The sequence below is a fragment of the Bipolaris victoriae genome (assembly GCF_000527765.1).
Source record: "Bipolaris victoriae FI3 unplaced genomic scaffold scaffold_35, whole genome shotgun sequence".
In the NCBI taxonomy this organism is placed as follows: domain Eukaryota; kingdom Fungi; phylum Ascomycota; class Dothideomycetes; order Pleosporales; family Pleosporaceae; genus Bipolaris; species Bipolaris victoriae.
In genome coordinates, this window is record NW_014575357.1 from 92293 (window position 1) to 113304 (window position 21012).

The 21012-nt window shown below is 51.1% G+C and overlaps 7 protein-coding genes across 7 annotated transcripts; 4 read left to right on the forward strand and 3 right to left on the reverse strand.

The window, feature by feature from the left end:
• Positions 1–812: 812 nt before the first annotated feature.
• On the forward strand, positions 813–2809 carry COCVIDRAFT_37095 (hypothetical protein; the record flags this gene model as incomplete). The annotated part of the gene is made up of 4 exons (XM_014701925.1): positions 813–1059; positions 1122–1190; positions 1243–1714; positions 1768–2809. The coding sequence occupies 4 exons, from the start codon at positions 813–815 to the stop codon at positions 2807–2809; spliced, it is 1830 nt and encodes a 609-aa protein (XP_014557411.1).
• A 3747-nt stretch (positions 2810–6556) lies between these two features.
• Positions 6557–6981, forward strand: COCVIDRAFT_15332 (hypothetical protein; the record flags this gene model as incomplete). Its single annotated transcript, XM_014701866.1, has 2 exons — positions 6557–6653; positions 6713–6981. 2 exons carry the CDS (start codon positions 6557–6559, stop codon positions 6979–6981), a joined length of 366 nt encoding a protein of 121 aa, XP_014557352.1.
• Positions 6982–8311: 1330 nt separating this feature from the next.
• COCVIDRAFT_15333 (hypothetical protein) lies at positions 8312–9028 on the forward strand (the record flags this gene model as incomplete). The annotated part of the gene is made up of 1 exon (XM_014701867.1): positions 8312–9028. One exon carries the CDS (start codon positions 8312–8314, stop codon positions 9026–9028), a length of 717 nt encoding a protein of 238 aa, XP_014557353.1.
• A 345-nt stretch (positions 9029–9373) lies between these two features.
• COCVIDRAFT_37098 (hypothetical protein) lies at positions 9374–10405 on the reverse strand (the record flags this gene model as incomplete). The annotated part of the gene is made up of 1 exon (XM_014701926.1): positions 9374–10405. One exon carries the CDS (start codon positions 10403–10405, stop codon positions 9374–9376), a length of 1032 nt encoding a protein of 343 aa, XP_014557412.1.
• Positions 10406–11505: 1100 nt separating this feature from the next.
• Positions 11506–11766, reverse strand: COCVIDRAFT_97094 (hypothetical protein; the record flags this gene model as incomplete). The annotated part of the gene is made up of 1 exon (XM_014701927.1): positions 11506–11766. A coding segment is annotated over one exon (261 nt), but the record flags the coding sequence as incomplete, so codon positions are not given.
• A 336-nt stretch (positions 11767–12102) lies between these two features.
• COCVIDRAFT_25959 (hypothetical protein) lies at positions 12103–15582 on the forward strand (the record flags this gene model as incomplete). The annotated part of the gene is made up of 1 exon (XM_014701886.1): positions 12103–15582. The coding sequence occupies one exon, from the start codon at positions 12103–12105 to the stop codon at positions 15580–15582; it is 3480 nt and encodes a 1159-aa protein (XP_014557372.1).
• A 1087-nt stretch (positions 15583–16669) lies between these two features.
• On the reverse strand, positions 16670–20782 carry COCVIDRAFT_97188 (hypothetical protein; the record flags this gene model as incomplete). Its single annotated transcript, XM_014701928.1, has 3 exons — positions 16670–16743; positions 16807–17454; positions 17512–20782. The coding sequence occupies 3 exons, from the start codon at positions 20780–20782 to the stop codon at positions 16670–16672; spliced, it is 3993 nt and encodes a 1330-aa protein (XP_014557414.1).
• Positions 20783–21012: the final 230 nt, after the last annotated feature.

Consider the following 21012-nt stretch of genomic DNA (forward strand, 5'->3'; position numbering starts at 1 on the left):
CCCCCTCCCAGCGCACCTTTAGTTCCATTGAACATTAACCGCTGCTTCCTCACCATCCAAAGGACACCATCACAACTACGCCCCATCCACAATCATGCCGCCCGTGTTCGTTTGTAGAAGGAGGCATGTAATAACAAAACGCTTATCCCAACCGCCCCGAGACCAAGCCCTTGGCCCGCATGGATAAAGTAGTCTATCATCCAGTCGATTGTCTCGTGAAGGGTACCTTAGGGAGGCTAATGCGCAATCAGTAGGTGACAAGAGCAAGAAACGGGGAACACCTTGGCACTACGGCCCCTCGCAGAAGCTTTGACTTGCGTTATCTTTTTCTTGTTTAGCACCGCTTGGCATCTCTTCTTTGAACCTTTCCGCCGCGCCAATCCAACGCCCAGCCCCGTCCCTCATTCCTATGTTATCTCCATGATGCGTCTTACAACGGGCTTGGGAGCCTCCAACAGCGCGCTTAACCGCGGCAGCATGCCTGATAGTTTGCACCAGAATCCTTCGACCGGACTAGCCGAGCTGCCGTGGGTCATGGGTACCATTTCTGGATGCAATGGCTATGATAACACGGGCTAGATGTGAGCAGGAGGCGAATTCCATAGTGGAATGCTCTGATTGTCGCGTGCCACCCATGCAAAAGTCTGGTCTAATGCTCCGAGGTGTAGTTTCGCTTGTCGCTATATGAAGGAGCACATGTACCCATCCCTCGACTCTAGGTCTACCGCTCGTTGTGTTACTTCACTTCTGCGAGTCTCGCGCTTTTGCACTTTTGCTTTTGCAGACCAGCCACTGGTCCGTCTCACGGCGCAATGGCGACCACTACAGATGTCAAGGCGTCTCTTGAGATCACCAAGGGAGCGACCATGACGACTGATCCCATTCCTTTCGATACGGATTCCATGTCAAGCGGCACCAATGCCTTTCCGTACCCTACTGAAGAAGAATGGGCCACTCTCCCCAGGGTCGCCGGCAAGATCCCATGGCAAGCTTGGACTGTTGCTGTTGTCGAGTTTGTCGAGCGCTTCAGTTACTACGGTACCAGCGCTGTCTTCGTCAGTAAGCTTAAACCAAGTTACATACGTTAATTGATTACAACTTTTGCTAATTGCAATCGATAGATTTCATCCAGAAGCCCTTGCCCCCGGGTTCAGTTACAGGCGCTGGATTTCTCAAGAAGCCTGGTTCTGGTAAAGTCTAACTTTATGGAAGCGAATGAATTATTTTACTAACTCCTTACAGGAGCGCTCGATATGGGTCAGCGTGCCAGTACGGGACTGACTATGTTCAACCAGTTTTGGTCTTACATCACACCTCTTGGAGGTGCCTGGCTTGCTGATGAGTACTGGGGACGCTACAAAACCATCCAGTACTCCAACATCATTGCTATCATCGGTCACATCGTCCTCATTCTGTCTGCAATTCCTCCGGTCATCGTAAAGCCCAAAGTCGCCATCTCCATCTTTTCGGTTGGCCTCGTAATCATGGGCGTCGGCACTGGTGGGTTCAAGAGTAACATCTCGCCCCTAATCGCAGAGCAATACAAGAACCAGAGGGCTTATGTCCGCGTTCGCAAGAACGGACAGAAAGAAATTGTCTGCCCTGCAGTTACTTCGGCACGCATTTATCTCTATTTTTACTTCCTCATCAACTGTGGTTCTATCACCGGATCCATTGCCATGGTCTACACAGAGCACTTCCACTCTTTCTACCTGTACGTTCCCTCTTCTTTGTAACTCATTATACATCCACTAACGATAACTACAGGGCGTACACACTTCCCACAATCTGCTACCTCCTTTGCCCAATTATCCTAATCGCGATGAAGAAGCACTACAAGCTCGCGCCACCTACCGGATCCGTCATGGGCAAAGCCTTCAAGCTTATCAGATTCGGCATCAAGAGCTCTCCTCGCAAGAACACGTTCAAGGATGATGGTTTCTGGGAGAGGATCAAACCATCCGTTCTTCGCCGCAACAATCAACCCGTCCCAGATTGGATGACTTTTGACGATGCCTGGGTTGATGAAGTAAAGAGAGGAATTCTTGCTTGCAAGGTTTTCGTCTGGTTTCCGCTGTACTGGTTGTCGTACAATCAGATGACGGGCAACCTTGTTTCTCAGGCAAACACGATGAATTTGGGTAACGTCCCAAACGACATCATCTCAAAGCTGAACCCCCTGTTCATCATCATTCTGATTCCAATTATGGACTTCGTCATCTACCCCGGTCTACAGAAGGCAGGCATTGTTTTCTCGCCTATCAAGAAGATCACAGCTGGATTTGCGCTTAGTTCATTCGCTATGGTGTCCGCTTGTGTTACCCAGCATTACATCTACAAGATGTCCCCATGTGGAGATAACATCAACGCTCTCAGCAAGACACGCAAGGACTGCAACGCCGACATCACCGTCTGGGTCCAGGTCGTGCCATACGGTCTGATTGGCTTTTCCGAGATTATGGCATCCATCACCAAGCTTGAGTACGCCTACACCAAGGCCCCTAGCAACATGAAGTCAACCATTCAGGCTATCGCCCTATCCACTTCTGCATTTTCCGCCGCGCTGGGCCAGGCTTTTGTCAGTTTGTCTGAAGATCCTCTGCTGGTATGGAACTACGGTTCCGTCGCTGTTGTTGCCATGTGTGGTGGCATTGGTTTCTGGATGACTTTCCGCAAGGCCGATAAACAGGAAGACGCACTGAACAACATGAAGGAAAGCAACTTTATGGGCGGCAGGGAGATTGGCGATGCCGAGAAAGTCGATACTTTGAGCGTACGCGACGAGAAGAACGAGAAGAGCGGATTGTAGATACCACCATGACTTCGAGGACGGGAAGGACTGGACCATTACTTATGAGAATAATATCACGAACAATGAAGTCTCTATCGACTTCTGACAATTGTCTCTTGCTCCCGTATATTGAATCTCTATCTGAAATTTGATTACGCGTTCTTGTCAACCTTTCCCAAAACATGGGATATTGTGCATATCCAAATCTTTACATCATCATGACCATCCGATAAAGCATGAACCCCTCCTGTTTCGGTCTAGCGTCTCCGCCGACCCTCGGCACGTACCCGCGGCTCCACATGTCAATCGATCTTGTACTACGTACCTCACGCCCGCCCTTGGCGTCGTCACCCCAAAAAACATAAACTCGATCGTTGTACCAGTACCACGGATCATAAAGGTGCAGCGGGCCGCAGAAACTACTGCTGCTGCTATCCGATATTCCGCACGCTATCCCCGAAGCAAATATATACACATATATAAAAGGGCAAGCGTTCAAGATCCCAATGCCTCACCCACTCCTCCCAAAGCAGCCCTTGAAGAAAGCTACTACACCTCTGACGTCAACGTCGGTGCAAAATACGGCTGAGTCGCGGGGTGAAGTAGAATTTGACACCGAGCCGCATAAAGCAAAAGGTATGTCGGCGTGTAAGATTGTATGTTGTGTTTTGGTGTGTTAGTATTGACACAGTGGTGATAGTGGTCTCGTATAATCCTCTGCTTACGCCGTCGCCTTTTCTGGACCCGGCGGTGGAGCGGAAGAGAACGATGGTGCATCGTGGGGCAGAGAGGGGTTCTGGTGCGAAGTGATCTGTTGAAGGCGGCTGGCATGATGTGTTTTCAAGGCCTTTTTCATTTTAGATTTATCTTCGTCATAGGTCCGTCGATAACACTTAAAGCAGTAGGTCCAAATTCGTAGTTAGATTAGTGTGGTTCTGTATCTCTATCTATCATTTCTGACCCTACTCCAAATGATCTACTCCAAGTGATATCTAGAGGAATAAAGGTGCTATAACCCAAAATGAACATACGGGGCCCAATAACGCGGGTGCAATTTATTCCCTTGCTTTGCCAGTCTACTGACTAGTTTAGCCGTCCGCATGTTTGAGGTAATAGAAGCCTTATTGTCACCACCTAGATCTATTGAAGTTTCGTTAACCGTTTGTGAGCCATCGGTAGTTGTAACCTAAATTCATCAGTCACTGTACACTAAACGATGTTCGAACCCTTACTTTGGTAGTATCCACACTCGTCTTTGTCAAAGATGATTCCACTTTGACAAGTGTGCCAATAGTCCTGTTCCTTAGAGTCATCGTTGCCCTATGAAGACCAAGACACACCACGTCGTCTGAAATCCCTTCATCCCTCAAAGTCTCATAGAAAATTCTTGCATTATCAACGCAGTATTCGTCCTGGACCTTATCGTAGATTCTGACTGCTCGATGAAGATCGCGGAAGTCTGCATTCTGCTTACAGAAGCGCTGCATGCACTTTATCCAAACCTCCCATAACTTTTTAGCTAACATCTCATCCTCCAGGTATTTTCTTAACGAGAAGCGTATCCATGACAAAATTTTCATGAGTTGATCTACAATTTTGATGTTTTCAGTAGCTAGGAATCTGGCGGCATGGCGTTCTACAAGGCCAAGGTACCAGGAAACGACCATAGAGTTGTCAGGAAAATAGTTTTGCCAATGGTCAATTCCCTCTACGACATCGTCCAAACTATCAGTCACTTCAAGATCACTGTCTGGATATCGAGCAATGTGAGTATTAGTTGACACGACATGCCACCGTCGACTTTGTCCGAGTTCTAGTAGCGTGATCCAAAGTGTACGCAGTGGTTCGACGATCTGTTCAAACAGCCCTCTATCATAGGGCCTATCAAGCATTGCCTCTAGTTCTGGATCGAGGCGTCTGAACCTTGCAGATATTTCTTTGTAATTGTGACGGTTGGATATCATCGAGCATTCCACAAATGCCTTGATAGCTTGTACCATATCTTCGGTACTTGATTCGAATTTTGCTCGCTTCGTAATATCTTTCGAATGCTTAAATCAGTCCTATTTTCAGCAGTATATGAGATCGAGTCCCTGCTGGAACATCTTGGCGCATTCAGATACTTCGAAGCAATCCGGAATCATGCCGAAACGACCAAATAGATCAAAAAGTTCCAAATCACGGCTGAGAGCGTCAGTAACTGCACGGCTCGTCAAAATGGAATGCTACAACTCGGTGAATTTAATCACATCAGTACACGTGTCCAGAATCTTTCCAGCGCACCATTATATTTTGCAATCCCGAACCTTACTTCGTGTTGGGAAATCATGAACATACTATCAGAAGGAGAAGGAAGATTCATAGTCATTCCACCTTATGAAGTGGATGAATGCGAGTTAGAGATGGAGATTTCAGAAGAATTGAAGGCGCAAAACGTTCCTACCAGGATGTCCTACAGATATTCATCACTAGCCAACCAACCTCATTCGCTTCCCAGCTCCTTCCAAAGCTGACCGGGCGCAGCAATGGCTCCCGCTCGAGCATGGCAGAGTACATCAAAAGAATACGAAATTCGATTCATTAGCTCGCAGATTCGAATCGGAATCTGTCACGAAATACCGAGTATTGATCGACTCAAGACTTTATTGTAAAAACTTCTTGTAGCGCATAGTACAGAGCGAGCTTGAGAAGTGAAATTGTTAACCAGGCAATAGAGATTCCCCCATAAACTTCTTTCCGCCAAGAGCAGTCGTTCCTTATCCATCGTTGAGGCATATTGTGTATTGTCTCATCCCAGTATCAAAGGTTTCGACAAGGTAGTGCCCATCTTTTGCTGTTTCGGATAATTTGATGAATACTCGACCCTCAGGTTCAAAGGAAGGACTCTGTCAAAGTTAAAGACAGTTTTCCGACATGAGTTTCAGTCGTACGTACGCTGGTGCCTTGTTTGTGTTAGCAGCTCAGCCCTGTGCCACTGTGCTGCAACAACCAAAAAGGTACGAGTAATCAGCGTTCTGCTGATGCTCTGCACAGGATAGTATATATAGTCAGCGCAGCGCCTGACAGTTTGATCCATGGGCGTATAGGCTTGTCATCAACTACAAACTGAGACAGCACATCATCCCTAAATAATGCTAAAGCGTTTACAGATGCATGAGCGTACGCTTACTCCTCGAGGAGACTCATGGCTATGTATGTCTATAGGTTATGTAGATAGTAGGTGAAGGCAACAACTCCTGCGGAAGTCATGGTCGTGGATAGGATACGCGCGCTAGTAATATATAATCCCAGCAGCAGCCTGACTGAAATCTTCAAAAGTCGATATATCTTAGTCGATCATTATCATAGTAGTCTACCATCTTAGGTCTATAATTACCGTGAAGATTGCAAAACGAAACAATGGAGCGGGGAGGCTGAAGGAGCCGGCTGACGACGCCAAAGGGCTGGGTAGATAGACGTGGCAAAGTGAATTCATGCAAGCTATAGCCAACGGTGCCCAGGTGTTCGACGTCTAGTGGCTGCCTATAATAATGCAAGAAGAATACTTTGAAACATCACTCCACGCAGGGACGTAATTTCAAATACTTCTTCCTACACAGGTCAATGTACTAGTTGGAAAGACTCTCTAGGGCAACAACTTTCGGTCATGGCACAGGTTTATACAGCTGCAGATATCGAATTAGCCAGTCCTAGCAACGGAGGAAACTACAAATATCCCGACACTCATTTTTGCATCGCTAATTATCTACAGCATTTACACCAGATATGCCAAGCCCGAAACGATACCACTCACTGTTCAACCGCATAAAAGCCCTCGTTAGTTTGAAATCAAACACATGTTCGCAGCAGACTGAACGCCAAAGTAATTCGCTCATCTCCAGCAACCCTCGCCCCATACGAGTATCTAATAATTGTCCTTAGTCGAAGACTACCGTTCAGGGCACCCACAACTATCCGCCCTTATCGCCGCAGACAGCTGCTTCCACATTTGCCGCCGTTTCTCCACCGTACGCGCCCGACTTTTGCTACTCAAGCAGGACAAAATATCGTTCCTCGAGCAACAACTTGAGACCACCGATTACGACGAGCAAGCCCCAAATATTCCTCAGTTGCAGTCGAACTGGATCAAAACAGCAAAAAGACTTGCCTTGTTGGCCGAACTAGACACAAGATTAGCAGATTATGGTTAATTGCACCATCTATCGTCGTTATCAAGGAAAGAAGAAGAAAACTGTAGTAATTGGGCGGAGAGGTGCTGCTGATGGACATATACTTGGATGCATTTGTGCAATGAGGAAAAGATAATTCTTAGCATTCACCAACGCATCCCACCGCAGCATCTAGAGTCTGAGAAACTTTCTTAGTAACACTGCGTGTCTCGGTCGCAACGAACGCGAGGTATCTATCCCGAGACCGTGATTTGATGACGCTTGGGCCAGAGAAAGAAGTTGGGCGTGGAGGCATTGGAATGCTGGATTGAAAAAAAAATTGCATTATATCTGTGGTTGAGTGTTTTTTTAAAAAGGTTAGGTCACATATAGCATCGCTCATTAGCTGTTTTTGATGTCACATTGATTTTTGCATAATCTTCTCACAAGACATCAGTAAAGTACTAAATGGGGGGGGGGGGGGGACCAGGGACCAAAACGATCAATCTCCCGCGACTCCAACATCTTCATCTTCAACGTTTCACACAGCGCGTTCATAACACGTTTTCTCATCGCGTGTATCGTCGTCACCGTCCTCGTTGCACCGGTTCTGGTCTGCAGCTTACTGGATGGAGAGAAGAGTCGCATGGTAGTTGTTGTTTTTTTGCAACTGTGCTCGTCATCGCTATGTTATCGATGTTGGGCAAAACGGATACGGTGCCGTTGTTCATTGCTGGTACTGCGTAAGTGCAAGATCCCACCTTTTTTCGTGATACGTAAGAGTAGTTAAACTAAGTTTATGGTAGATATGCAACGGTTCTAGTAGTATTTGTGTCATAGTAATGGAACAAGGTATGTTGAGGATGAAGGTCGTAGCGTGGACTTTGTGGGTAGCTGAGAGCTTGTTTAATCGCATGTTTTGTGATGATAGATTTTTATTAAATATGCGGTAGTTCGCTGAAATAGTTGATACAGTATTTTACAGCCTAGAAGTAGTGTAGCGGTTAAATAAGAAGAAACAAAGAAAGCTTATTCTAGTACACTAAAACTTAAAAACTCCTCTCTGCATCTTAGAAGTTGAAAGAACTCGTTTTAATGCTAAAACGTTGTTCAGGAATCGGATAACTAACTATTCTTTTTAGTTTTTATAGGCATAAGACGAACATGATTATGTAAAGACGGATAGTCACAAAGCCATACCCATGTCCCTGTACTCCAAAATGCTCAAGTCCCTACGTCACTTCCGCGCCGCAACCATCCCATTCAGGCAATCCTACCCGTTCACAACCACCACATCAACCAAACCACCTTCTTACCCTTACCTCACCCTGCCAAAAACACGCAAATCCTATTCTCCCCCAATCCCCCCAACATGCCCATAACCGTGCATTCCTACACCCTCCCCCCAACCCCTCTCATCCCAAACTCGCCCCAACCCCTCCTGCACTACCCAGGCCTCTTGAAAGAAACCGTGACATGCCGCACCTTCACACCCACGCAACTGCTAGATGTTTATGCGAAAAACGGGTGGCAAACCCAATGGATCGCAAAGTACGGACCAGACATCCAATCCCACTACCACTCGACGACGCACGAAGCCATGACGGTTATATCGGGTGAGGGCGCCACCATCCGCTTTGGCGTTGCCGACGCGCCCGGATGGACGGCGGGTGCGTATGCGCCTGGGGAGCGAGGCGAGCAGGGTGAGGAAGGCGGTATAGATATCGAGGCGGGAATCGGCGATGTTTTCATTGTTCCAGCGGGTGTGGCGCATAAGACGTTTGCGCCGCGACCTGAGTCGGGGGAATTGGCGTTTCATCAGCCTGCGGATGTTGCGGGGGGGAGGGCGGCGGTGGTAAATGGTGAGGTTGAAGAGGAGAGGAGGAGGTTCTTTGAGGCGGTGCCGATTAAGGGCGAGTTTATGATGATGGGGGCGTATCCGTATGGGGGTGTGTGGGACTTTAAGATTGGAGGGGAGAGGGGGAGGGAGCATGTTTGGACGGTGCCTGTGCCGGATAAGGATCCGGTGTTGGGGGATAGCAAGGAGGGGCTTGTGGGGTTGTGGAATTGGTATGCGCTTGAGAAGTAGGGGGAAGAGTGGAGGTGCTTTGGGGATTGGGTAAAGTGTTTGTTTGGATGGAGGGGTGGCGTAGTGGGTAGTTTCTTTAGAATACCAAGACTCTTTTATCATAGTGCTAGGGGATGGGTAAATTTTTTAGATGTTAAAGACAAGTTTCATATGATACATTATCTCTCTTTTAGATTTTCTAAAACTGTAAATAGAAAGTTTTTGAGTTTTAGTACTGAGGAAACTTTCCTAATTTCTATTTGTTTAACTAGTACACAACTGTCTCAACTGAAATACTATATCTAACCACTTCAGATTGCCTGTACCATCCAACGCATTAATCCTAAACAATACAACCATCCACACTCAGAACTCCAGCGCCACCTTGCCAACAGCCTTACCACCTTCAATAATCTCATGCGCCTTCCTCACTCCCTCCTCATCCAGCTTAAGCTTCTGCATACAATGACACTTGACCGTCCCCTCATCTAGCATTCTCGCTAGATGCTTTAAAATCCTACCGTGGCTCTCGACATCAACCCCGTAGTAGGGCTTCGTACCTAGCAGAGCCCAAACAAACGTCAGGCTCTTTGCCATGAACTCTGTAGCATACATGGGCATTTCCTTGTCTTGAACGATTGAACAGACTTTTCCAAAGGGGGTGCAGATGTTTGCTGCAGGAGCGAGGTAGCCTGATGTTGGGGTGTGGGTGATGAAGACATATTTGATTGGGACGTCTAGTTTGAGCTTCTCGATCTCGGTGGGGATGTCCTCGTGGTGGTTGATGGTGTGTGTGGCACCACCGACGTCCTTTGAAAACTTGACTGTTTCGTCTCGCGATGCTGTGGTGATTACGACGGGTAGATTGAGGATATGCCGCGCAATCTGGCTGGCGACGCTGCCGACACCACCTGCGCCGTTGATAATGAGGATGCCGGCATTTTCACCTCGCTGAATCTCCATTCGTTCGATGAGGGCTTCGTAGGCTGTGATCCAGGTTAGGGGCATAGCAGCAGCCTGGCCCCAGTCCAAGCTGTTTGGTTTGAGCGCGACTGCTCGTGAATCTACAAGCTGGAATTCTGCATTGCTTCCCTGGCGGATGGGCGAGCCAGAGTAGTAAACTTCATCGCCGGGGTTGAAATGTGCAGCGTCCGACCCGACGCTCTCGACTATGCCAGCGCCGTCAAAGCCGAGAATTTGAGGCAGGTTAGGGGCTCGGTCATAGTAGTCTGGGTAATCATCATAGGTTCCTGCTCGAACCTTTGTATCGACTGGGTTTATGGAGCAGGCTTTAACGCGGACGAGTATGTCATGGCCTTGGGGGTCTGAGGGGGTTGGGAGATTGATTGCTTTTATATTAGATATTGGACCGTATTGGGTGACTGCGATGGCATGCATGTTTGGAAAAGAATTGAAATCATGTAATGAAAAAATAGTACAAAAATGAAACGGTATGTGTGTGTGGTGTGGTGTTGTGTGCAGTGCTTGGCTGGGCCATTGCTATATCCGTGTTGGAGGTTGCTAGGATCCACAGTGATAAAGATTAGAGGTAATGATGAGAATGGCATTGATTGCTCTGACGTCACTTGCATCCTTGTAGATTGTAACAATGAGGTATTGAGGCTCTAATGACAGAAAAATGGTGGCATTGTGGCATTGTGACGCTCTGTCTTGTCATAGCTGTGGGGAGTTGAGTTGGGGTGGTGTTGATGAGTATGGGCTTACGTGGTGGTGTAGTACAAGGCTGATACGTGGAAAAGACAATGTCGACATATGCAAGTCTGTCGGCTAGTATTGGATGAAATTTCAGTGCCGGATGTTGATTGCTTACTGGCGACAGCAACATCATGCTGTGGCTGCCATGGCGCGACGCCACACGAGCACAAGCCTGGAGCTTGTTGCAGAGTTTTGCGCAGTGAAGGACCGAAGAGAGTCGAGGGGGTAGATGCAGGCCATGGCCAGCTGTACGTGGACATAGATATGGACATGGGAGGATACATGTACTTATGTATGCGTGCCCGATTGGCCCGAGTCTAGAGGAGAGAGGGCATGGTCTGGAACTGGGGTGGGAGATGGAAAGCACATGATTCAAGGTGAATGCGGGCAGCCGTAAGGGGGTGTGCACAAGGGACGAGGGAAAAGAGGGGGATGCATGGAAGTGACGCAGAATGGTTGGGGTGAAGGGGATGGCGTCGTGGTTGAGGCGAATGAGGAGACGACGGAGGTGCTGGGGGCATTGATTGATGCTGTCAGCGCCCGCCAGCCGCTCCACGCCCAACGACAGGGTGTATTTACTTGACGTAGTAGTGAGTGTCGAGAGCAACAATGGGCAATTAGACATGAACCTGCGAAGAGAGGAGGGGAATTGAATTGCATTGGGTTAATTGTATACCAAGTATAACATGTAGGTAAATGTCGCAGCGGGACTGGGCGGGCCACGCAGTACAGCACAGCACAGCACAGCATAGCATGGCATGGCACGGCATGCAAGCCGCCATTCATGCCATGCCCAGACCAATCTGTGTGTGTCTGTGTGTGCATCGACACACAGACACAGACACAGCACAGCGTCGCTCCGCTCCCCTGCCCTGCATTCCCTCGCCCACCCACGCACACCGTCGCCTGTCCCCCTTGGCTGCAATTCTTCCTCCTCGACCGCCCCGCTTCCCTGCCACGACGGCGACAACCGCCACGACGATAAAAACTCCATCGGCATCCACGGCATCAACGCCTGCCGCTATACTCACCGCCTCACCAACCACCCACCCTCGCCCAGCTGTGCGCCCGCTGTCCTCTATCGTGAACGCCGGCCTTGGCGCTGCACCTTCAAGGCTACCTGCGTCACCACCACACCATCTCCTCCCCAGAGCCCACGGCCAACCGCACTGCCATCGCGGCCCCCTACATAGCCGCCAGGCACCGCTGGCCCCCGACCGACGCCGCCGCCGCCGTTACACGTAACCACGAGCCCCCTGCCCTCTTGCGCCCCGACGCCATGGCCTCGTCCTGAAGCCAGACCAACTGCCACCTTGCAGCGGCCACCAGGGTCCACCACCAGGCACACGACGACCGACCATCGCCCTCTTTATTGCGACATGGCTGAACCTGCGCCCAGCGTCTATGCCCGCCTCGAGTCGGCCTTCAACGCTGCTCCCAACCTCCGCCAGTCCAAACAGCTCCCGCGCCGCAGCGACCCAACCCGTCCACTCCCACCATCCCTCGAGCGCGACGACTCGTATACGTCACAATCTACCGACGACAGCGACTCCACCGTCTGCAGCCAGGATAGCACCCTGCTCGCCTCACCGGGAGGGCTGAATGGAGCAGACAGCGGCCTCCCGCCCACACCACCCACGGCCTCTCAAGATGGCAAATCTTCTCCCACCCCCGAGCAGCAGCAGCAGCAGCAGCCGCCACCCCATGCCGACAGCGTGAGAAATTCTCTTATATCACAAAAGTCGTCCCTTAGCACCCCCGTCAATGCCAGAAGCCCACCAACACCCGATCCAAGTCCGCCGCGAAGAAACGTTTCTGAAGGCTCCAACGCCACCCTCGAGCGCCCGCCACTCTATACGTATCCCTCGTCCCGAGCCACCTCGTTCCAGACGGCAAGAGAAGAGCCCATTTCCTCGGACCGCGAAGAGAGCACCTGTGCAACACCACCCACTGACAGGCTCAGCACCGTCCAAGAAGACCACGGACTCGGTCTTGCTTTTGAACAGGACAAGAATGATGTCACCCCAACTTCCCTGCAAGCTCCCTCCTTTCCCGTTACCCCTACTAAACAGGTGGATACAGCCAAAGATGTGGGTACGGTGGATACAACCCCCGACAAGGTAACCCCGACCATGGACGACATCCCAGACCGCGAATGGAACACAGAGCTGATGCGCAATGTCACGGTCCGGAAGAAGCGCAGACCGCAATCAAAATCTCCTCGTAAAACACCCGAACCTGCCGTCACCGTTGTCGAAACCGCCTCGCCCTCTCCCACCAGAGCCCGACGTGCCTCGAGTCTGCGCAAACGCGTCCAAGTCGGCCACAGCAGTCCAACCACGCCATCCGTCGAAAACTTTGCGCAATCCATTGGCTGGCCCTCTGAAAACAGGCGCATGTCATCAGAGAAGCAGCGCGAGGCCAGCAGCAAGCGGCTCTCGACTGCGTCCGTAGCCTCCACTGTAGTGTCGGCCCAGGTCATAGTCACGCCGCCCCAAAGGAAGCAAACCCTGCGACACTCTGGCAAGAACATGGCATACAGGAGAGACATGAGCTCCTCGACAGATGTTGGCTCCCTCACGCACTCAGACCGCAGTTCCATTGTATCGCAGGCCGACAGCGCCCCGGTCCATCGTTTGGTGCACAAGAGGACAAGCATTGCTGACCGGAATAGCAGAAGCAGTGTTGTGTCAGACATTTCATCATCGCATCGCATCATGTCCCCTTCATTGTCACTGCGACAGAGGACCATTGACAGCTCAGCACACACCCTAGCGCACCAAGAGTCTGTCCGCCATGTGCTACAGCCTGCGGCCGACATATTGAGCAGACACAGTGCAGCAGCGAGGCTGAGTGGGAGCCATCACAAGCGCATCAACTCTGCCCCTGAAACTGCAAGACGCACGATTCGGTCCTCGAAACCTCGTAACTTTTCAGAAATACTGCCTTCTGCAAGCCCGCATGAGGAAAAGAACCCTTTCACTCAGCCACCTGTGCTTCCAAGCGCACCATCGCCGCCTATATCGCCAAAGCCACGTCAAATGTCACCAACGTCGAGAAAAGTGAGACAGTCGCTTGTTGTCACTGATCCGAATCTGCCAACTGGAGTTGAAAATGACCCTCCCAAGCTGTCCAGTCCGGGTACAGAAGAGCCTGTTGACCGCGACGTCTCTATTGGTACAAGTAACCCTGTGGAAGAAGCCCAGGTGCCATCTGCCATGCTTGATCGGGTCCGACGTCTTCTTGGGGACCGCGAGACCGCCGAAGGCGCTACTCTGGTTGCTGCCTCCAACCCCAACCCTGCTACCCTGGAGAACCTAAACAAATTCCCGCCCCTCAAGGATGGATCGCCCATTATGCGACAAGGCTCGCGTCCTTCTAGACCAGCCTCTCGCGCGTCAAGGCCGGGCTCATCACGACCAGGCTCCTGGGACCCAAAGCGATTCTCCCTCCCCTTGGACCGTTCCTCAGCCTCGCCCGATTGGCACCGTTGGTCGGGTGACCAGAGAAGTATCAGCTTCGATCGGTCAGGTTCACGTTCAGCTTCACGGACCGAAGAACACGCCATGGCCCGGCATCTTTTTTCTCAATCCACCCCGTTTTCTCAGTTTTCCGACACTGTCGAAGTCACTGAGGCTACTGCTGTGAGCATATTTCCCCACAACAACAACTCTCTCCTAGTCGTGCAACAGCTTGCTCGTGGAAACTCGATGCTGCAGGAACAGCGCCAAGTGACCGGAGCTTCACACTTGACCGCGCAGGATCCCCGTATTACACCAGCCGTGGTATCACCCCCTGCGACTAGTCGACAAAACAGCAATGAAGAACAATCACAGCAACCGACCCTGACTTTCGAGCCTTCGACCCCTCCAATGCAGACTGATCCTCTACATGGTAACCCTGTTGAGTTACCGCTTGAAAATCCTCGAGAACCCCCAGAGCCGCCTATGATTAACTTTATCCCTCCAACGCCCATGGAGGAACTGGAGAAGCCAATGGCTCCATCACCTGGACCGCCTCGTCGTTCCGACTCGAATCCACAACGCCGCTTGTCTGTTCTGCAGCGAGCGCGCCGTTATTCTGATAACCTCATTACACCGCTGTTGACTCGCAAAGGGGCCAGTCGTGCGCGTGACGATAATGAAGAGGAAAAACTCGCGTACCGTAATCCACAAGCCTCCACCGTGAACGACGAGGACGGCACACTTCATCCTTTTTGGCGTCCACGCGGCTTTTGGGATGAATTCTCCGACAGTGAGGATGATGGCGAGGAAGACGAAAGACTCCCACAAGGAGGCGACACAAGCGACGTTGAAGATCCAGAACCTGAACCAGAAGCACCAAGACGCGCCAATACTCTTAAAAAGCTAAAGGGCGGCCTTCGCGGGTCGGGTGGTTTCCTCATCGGTAATTCCCTTGGTGTTGAGCGCCACGGCACGAATAAACGCCGACACCATGTCAATCTTCCCCCACATATTGCCCAGTCTCTTCGGTCATCTAGTGATGGCTCCTCATCCTCACCCAAACTCGGCATTCAAGCTCCTACGCAACCTTTGGGACGGCATGGTGGTGGCCGTATCACCAAACGCCGCTCTAACCACGATCTCCGCCGCACTTCGTCTGTCCCCGATAACCTCTCAATCGAATACGAGCAGTCTCGCCGTCGCCGCGGCACATGGAGACAAGGCAAGAGCATTCCAGGCTTGAAGAAGTACCATGTTCAATACATTGGAATATCTGGAGTAAAAGAGAAGATCAAGGAACGGCGCACAGAGAAGAGGAGAGAGAAGATTAGACGGAGTATTGGACACAGGTACTATGTCGATCCCGTGACGCCTGACTCGCCCATCTCGCAGTAGATGAGGGAAAGAGAGAGCATGGGCGTGAAGGAGGAGGAAGGGGTTTGCCACTCTAAAGCTACCACTCCAGCTTCTTGTCTTGTTTTACATTGCAATCTCTTTCCATCTTCATACCCCTGCCATGCCGTTTCTAACTCACGCAAACCTCGCTTCTTCTGGATACCACATGTTTTCCTCTGCAAACCCTGCTTTTTTTTTTGCTTTCTGGCAATATGAACGCACATATATCCCTTATTCTTTTTTTTCTTGTTTTTAAACTCGCAACCCGCATTTTACGACGATTAACGACTCTCATCATCATCAATCTGCCTGGATACCTCAGTTTGATTCTTTCTTGCCATACTTTTTGCAGTTTAAGGGAACTTGCCCCCACCTGTTGGACTGCCCCGTTTTTTTTTGATATCATACCAAGTATCTAGTAGTATAATAATACTTTGCATTCTTCCTGTCTGTTTTATACTTGCACTACTTCAATGATGCATCCATCTTCTGCTCTTTCTCTGCTTTGCTTTGCTCTACTAGCAACTAACTCTCTCACCTCAAAATAGCCCTTTGTCATACCTATTTTTGGCTAGTGACCAACTTTGACATTCCGTTCCCGTACCAATCAATCTGGTTTCCAGACCTCGAAACTCGCAAGTTCGAATAGAAGAAGAAGAAAAAAAGAACAGAGACGCAGTCAGGCTAACTTGGATTTAGAAGAGACGCAAGAGAGCTACAAGAAACAAGTTGGCATGGACTTGTGAAAAACAAAAACAAAAAACAAGGGACAAGACAAAATTCCTCTCTCCCTTGACCAGCCCCGTTCATCCTTTGGGGGATGTGGTGATATCATATAATGAGCTCCCGTTGATATTGTCGCCATAAACTCCTAGCCAGAAACAAGAAAACCCCCACCAAAAAGCACCCTCTATCCATACAATGGAAAGGAAATGAAGAAAAAGGGAGAACTAACGAGGAAAAAAAAGAACAAGTCGCAAGTGAACTTACCCATTTGGACTTTGCTATACAAAGGAAAGCATGTATGCTTTGTAGCAGCGAGAAAGATGGGATGAGAGAGATACAACCAAGTAGAGCTCCACGCCGATTAAATCTTCCTACGCACAGTGAATTTGCGCTCCATGGTTGCAGCGGGGAGAGCTTCGGCGAAACAATCACGCGCTAAAATTGATGTCAGTCCGTCGTCCAAATCAATCCTCAAAAGGGTACAAGGAAAACACTTACTCTCTGCAGAGTCAAACATGATGAGAATATCGTCATGTTCGCCGGGATATTCAATCTCATCCAAGCACACAAAGCGCCTCTTGACACCAGACCATCCCGTCAGTCTGCCTTCGGCCTTTTGTATCTTGCCCTCGCCTCGTCGTTCATCCACGGGCAGCGCAAACTTGGCATCGACGAGCTTCAAGCCAAACTTGCCTCCCTTGTCAGACTTTTCAAATGTGTCAGTCAGACGGAGTTGGAAGTTCATGGCGTCGGCATGCGAAAAGTCCTCGAAGAAGGCGAGGAGCTGGACAATGTTGTCTTGTTCGACAATCTGGAGACGGAGTCGGTTGGCGGTCCACTGCTTGTAAATGGGAACAACCATGCGTCGACGCGAAATAGAGAATGAAGCTGCTAGTCCGTCAAACTTGACCTGGAACCCAGTAACAGCAAGCTGGAATGTATGCAAATCATTAAACGAGTTAAATGTCAGGCGTCGAATCGTTGACGCGCTCGTGAGCGTCTGGAGCAACTTTGCGAGATCTTCAGGAACAGCGGGATCGGTTCGACTGCCATCAATGGCAACAGCCATGTCTTGTTGAGGTTCGCGGAGCAACGTAAGTTCGGGAGAACCATCGACTGGAAGGCGAACCAAAAGTTCACCTGGACCTAGAATCTGTTAATCTTTTTCCCACACACACACCCAGAAAAGTAACGCAAACTCACCCAAGTTCATACGGTCAGAGACAATACCTGCAGTATGTCTGCACATAATCCTCAAGCTCTCACTCATGACGGTAGGCGCCGACTCCAATCCTGAAGCTTCAGGATCTTGATTCATCACCTTGGCCTCGACCCACTGCAACTTTTCGAGTACGCGACTCCCGTTTTGGCTGAAGCCCTCGGTCTCATCGGCACTCTCAATGTGAAATCCTTTGAGCGCGACCTGAGCAAATGTGGTTTCGCCAGGCGCAACGTTCATCGAAGTGAATGTACCAAAGAGGTTATTGCGATCCTTGCCTTCTTGGAAGACTAGGTGCGCCATGCAGATCCTGAACTGCTTGTTCGGCCCCTCTTCGCGGAAACGTAATCTCAGGGCTGGAGCTTGATCAGGTTCGGTGACGTATTCAAAGTTCATGGGCTCCTGTTTGGTTCCAAGCTCATGATTGACCAAGCTGACTTGTTTGTGCTGCTGCGGCGTGACCAGTACCATTCGGTAACCTCGATGCAGTTTCCGCTTTCCAGTACCTTCACTGCTAAGTTCAATCCTCTGGAACACTAGTAGCCTACAGCCTGGTATTCGTTCTTGGGAGAACATGGATGGGTTCGCTGGGTCCTTGTATGTGGCTTCGCGGAGGTACATTTTGCAGGCAAATCGTTCGTCTCTTCGCTCTCGCAGATCCGACTCTACCCGGCTCGTGTGACTGACAATCGACCATAGACTACGGAAATCCGCTTCATGCAGGGCAAGCGTAAGAAGAAATCCGTGCCGTAGCTGTACAGTAATCTGGTTCATTTGTTGTTTCCAGTTGACGTCTCTCCATGTGATGGCTGAGCCCGGACCAACCAGGATATTGATTAGACTGTTTTGACTACAAATGGCGAGCTTGGCCGAGTATTCCTCCTTGGGTCGCAAAACGGACAAGACGACATTCATTGGCACGCGATCAGTGGCGGGGTCATCGGTCGATAACGAAGCTTTGACAAACATGCGGAAGTAGCAAAATTCGGTCTTGGTGTCGGAAAGAGGAATGTACTGCGAAAGGCTGACCTGTTGCTGACCGCCCGGCTGGCCGGCGAGCCCCGAGCTGAGTACAGTGGCGGCATCGGGAGCAAATGATGGGTATTCTTCCCATATCGCCTGGTCCTGGCCCTGGATGAGGGCCTGCGTAGGAGGCATGCTATGGTGCTTCTTCATCGATCCGACCAGCAACTTCATGTAATGGCCAATGGCATTCTGGATGTCATAAACCTCTGCGCCCGCAGCATCACCTGCCTGTCGAGCGAGTTCGACTTGAGCGTCGGGAGATCCATCGCCGTACTTTTGCAGGCCAGGGTGGTTTGGCAGGACTTTAGTTATGATCCACCACACCTTGGCCAAATCGACGTGAGGCTGGGCGAGCCGCTCCTGTGGTGGGTCGGCGGACTTGTGTTGGCTCCTAATAAGATTTTCCATTCCAGTACGTCCTTTCAAAAACCACCAAGTGGCGACCCGGAGCCATTGCATAGGAGTATGATTGTAGATGTTGCCGCCAAGCTGGGCTGTTAGTTCAAAGATGCCTCTCATGTGGGTTATGCGCTCAGCAAAGTCGCGATATGCCAGCTCGTTCGCAGATTGTGTGTCAGAGCGACCGAGTGAGGTAGCAGGCTTTGTGGCTCCAGAAGCACTGCGTGATGCCATTTGAGCACCTGGTGGCCCTGACGGCATTGCAAGCGCTGTAGGTATCGAGGACGGTGGCGAGGACTGTTGTTGAAAAGTTGATGTTCCTGCCAAAGGTTGAGGCGGGCTGGAGACACGAGGCATTTCATCAAACGCTTGGGGATGGGGCTTGTCGGCGGTCGAGGCTGCTCGTTGCATAGATGGGTTGGAGAAAGGATCGGATCGAGAAAGGGGTGAGGCGGGGGTTTGTGAAGCGACAGAAGGTGTATACTGCGGTGAACCTGATGATGGTACGCGCGTGTCCATATCGCGTGGGTATGCCATTGGCCTCTGTCCGGGAGATGGTCCACGGGCTCTTGATCGTTGAGGGTCGTCAGTATCAAGCCCTCTGCGTGGTGATGTCCTCGAGTCCATCTGTGAGTTGCTGAGGGGCGTCCCTGGAACCGAGCGCTGTGAGCTCTCTTCTGAATCCCGCCGTTCGCCTGATGCTGCACGCTGCGCGGCCTCGTGTAAGGTCCTACCCTCCTCTGAACGCATTTTTTGCTTGACTCTTGCTGCAAAAGAAGCATGCGCGTCATCTTCATGTCCGGTTCCATGAATGTCGGGCATTTGCGGAACTGTGGGTACAGGATGTGCGGGCTCGTCATTGAGTTGCTCACCCACGGTGCTGAAGCCAGTCTGGCTGCGTTTGAGCGATTTTGGTCGGAAATCATCCTCCTCCTCTTGAATTGTGGGTTCGCGTGCAGACATTGTTTTGGATACGACAGGCGAGAGGTTGTCTGAATCTTGCGAGTAGACCGAGTCTTCGCTCAACCGCCTCATGGGTTGGTGCATTCCAGGTTCTATCATGGAGTCGAAGCCCGTTGGCGCACGAGAGAGGCCCTTGGGACGTTCGCCGAGACCCATGGGGCCCAAGTGGCGCGGCGGGGTGGGGGGGAGCTGTGCGGTGGTGGTGATTTGGCCGAGCTGCATCTTCTGGTTCAGAGGAGGGGACAGCTCGCCGGGGTTTGTGCGTGTCCTGGTGAGGTTTGTCTTGTACTCTGTCTGGGCATGTGACCTGTACTCAGTCTGTGAAGGGGCGCGGCCAATGCCATTGAGGCGGGGGCTGGGGATGGTGTCGTCCTGCGGCACCTCGGGGGGCAATTGCTCCACTGCGGGCACATTCACGGGCTTCTTGTTCTTAGCCACTTCGATGGCGGGGTCCTCACACTCGTCGCCGCCGTGGCCTATGACGTCCGGGACAGTGCGCACAAAAGCTACGGTGAGGCCCTTCTTGCGCGTGCCCGACTTCAAGCCTCCCGGACCTGGGCTCTTTGCTGCTGCACTGTTGAGAATGGTTTGGGCACCAGGCCACCGCTGGGCACTGGCAACATCTATGCGGGGGCGGTTGAGGAAGGCGGCAGCTGCAGCAGCGGCAGCCTCTTGTTGTTGTAGCTGCTGGGCGGCACGGTCTGTTGAGGGCTTGAGGAAGGCGCTAAGGTCGTCATTGTCAACCTTGTTGTCAACGGGCTTGTTCTTCGCGTTGGCGGCGGCGAGCTCGCTGGTCTTGTCGAGGATCTTGGTCTTCCAGCGGCTCTTGGAGAAGAGCTTACTGGCGGGTTCGTGTGCGTCCACCATGGTGCTGTGTGCAGGCGCGACTCGGAGCGGTGGAGGTGGTGGTGGTCAGAGGTGGGGGAATAGTGGCACAGGGCCGGCAAGGCGTAGTGGAGGGCGTTTGTGGAAGAGCAATGTGGTCGCGTGCGTGGTTACAAGGGCAGCGAAGCAGTGAGGTGGCTTCGACGTCCCGTCCAGGGCTCAATTGGCGGCAGCGGCAGCGGGGGCGGGCGGTGGATTGGCGGAGGAGATGG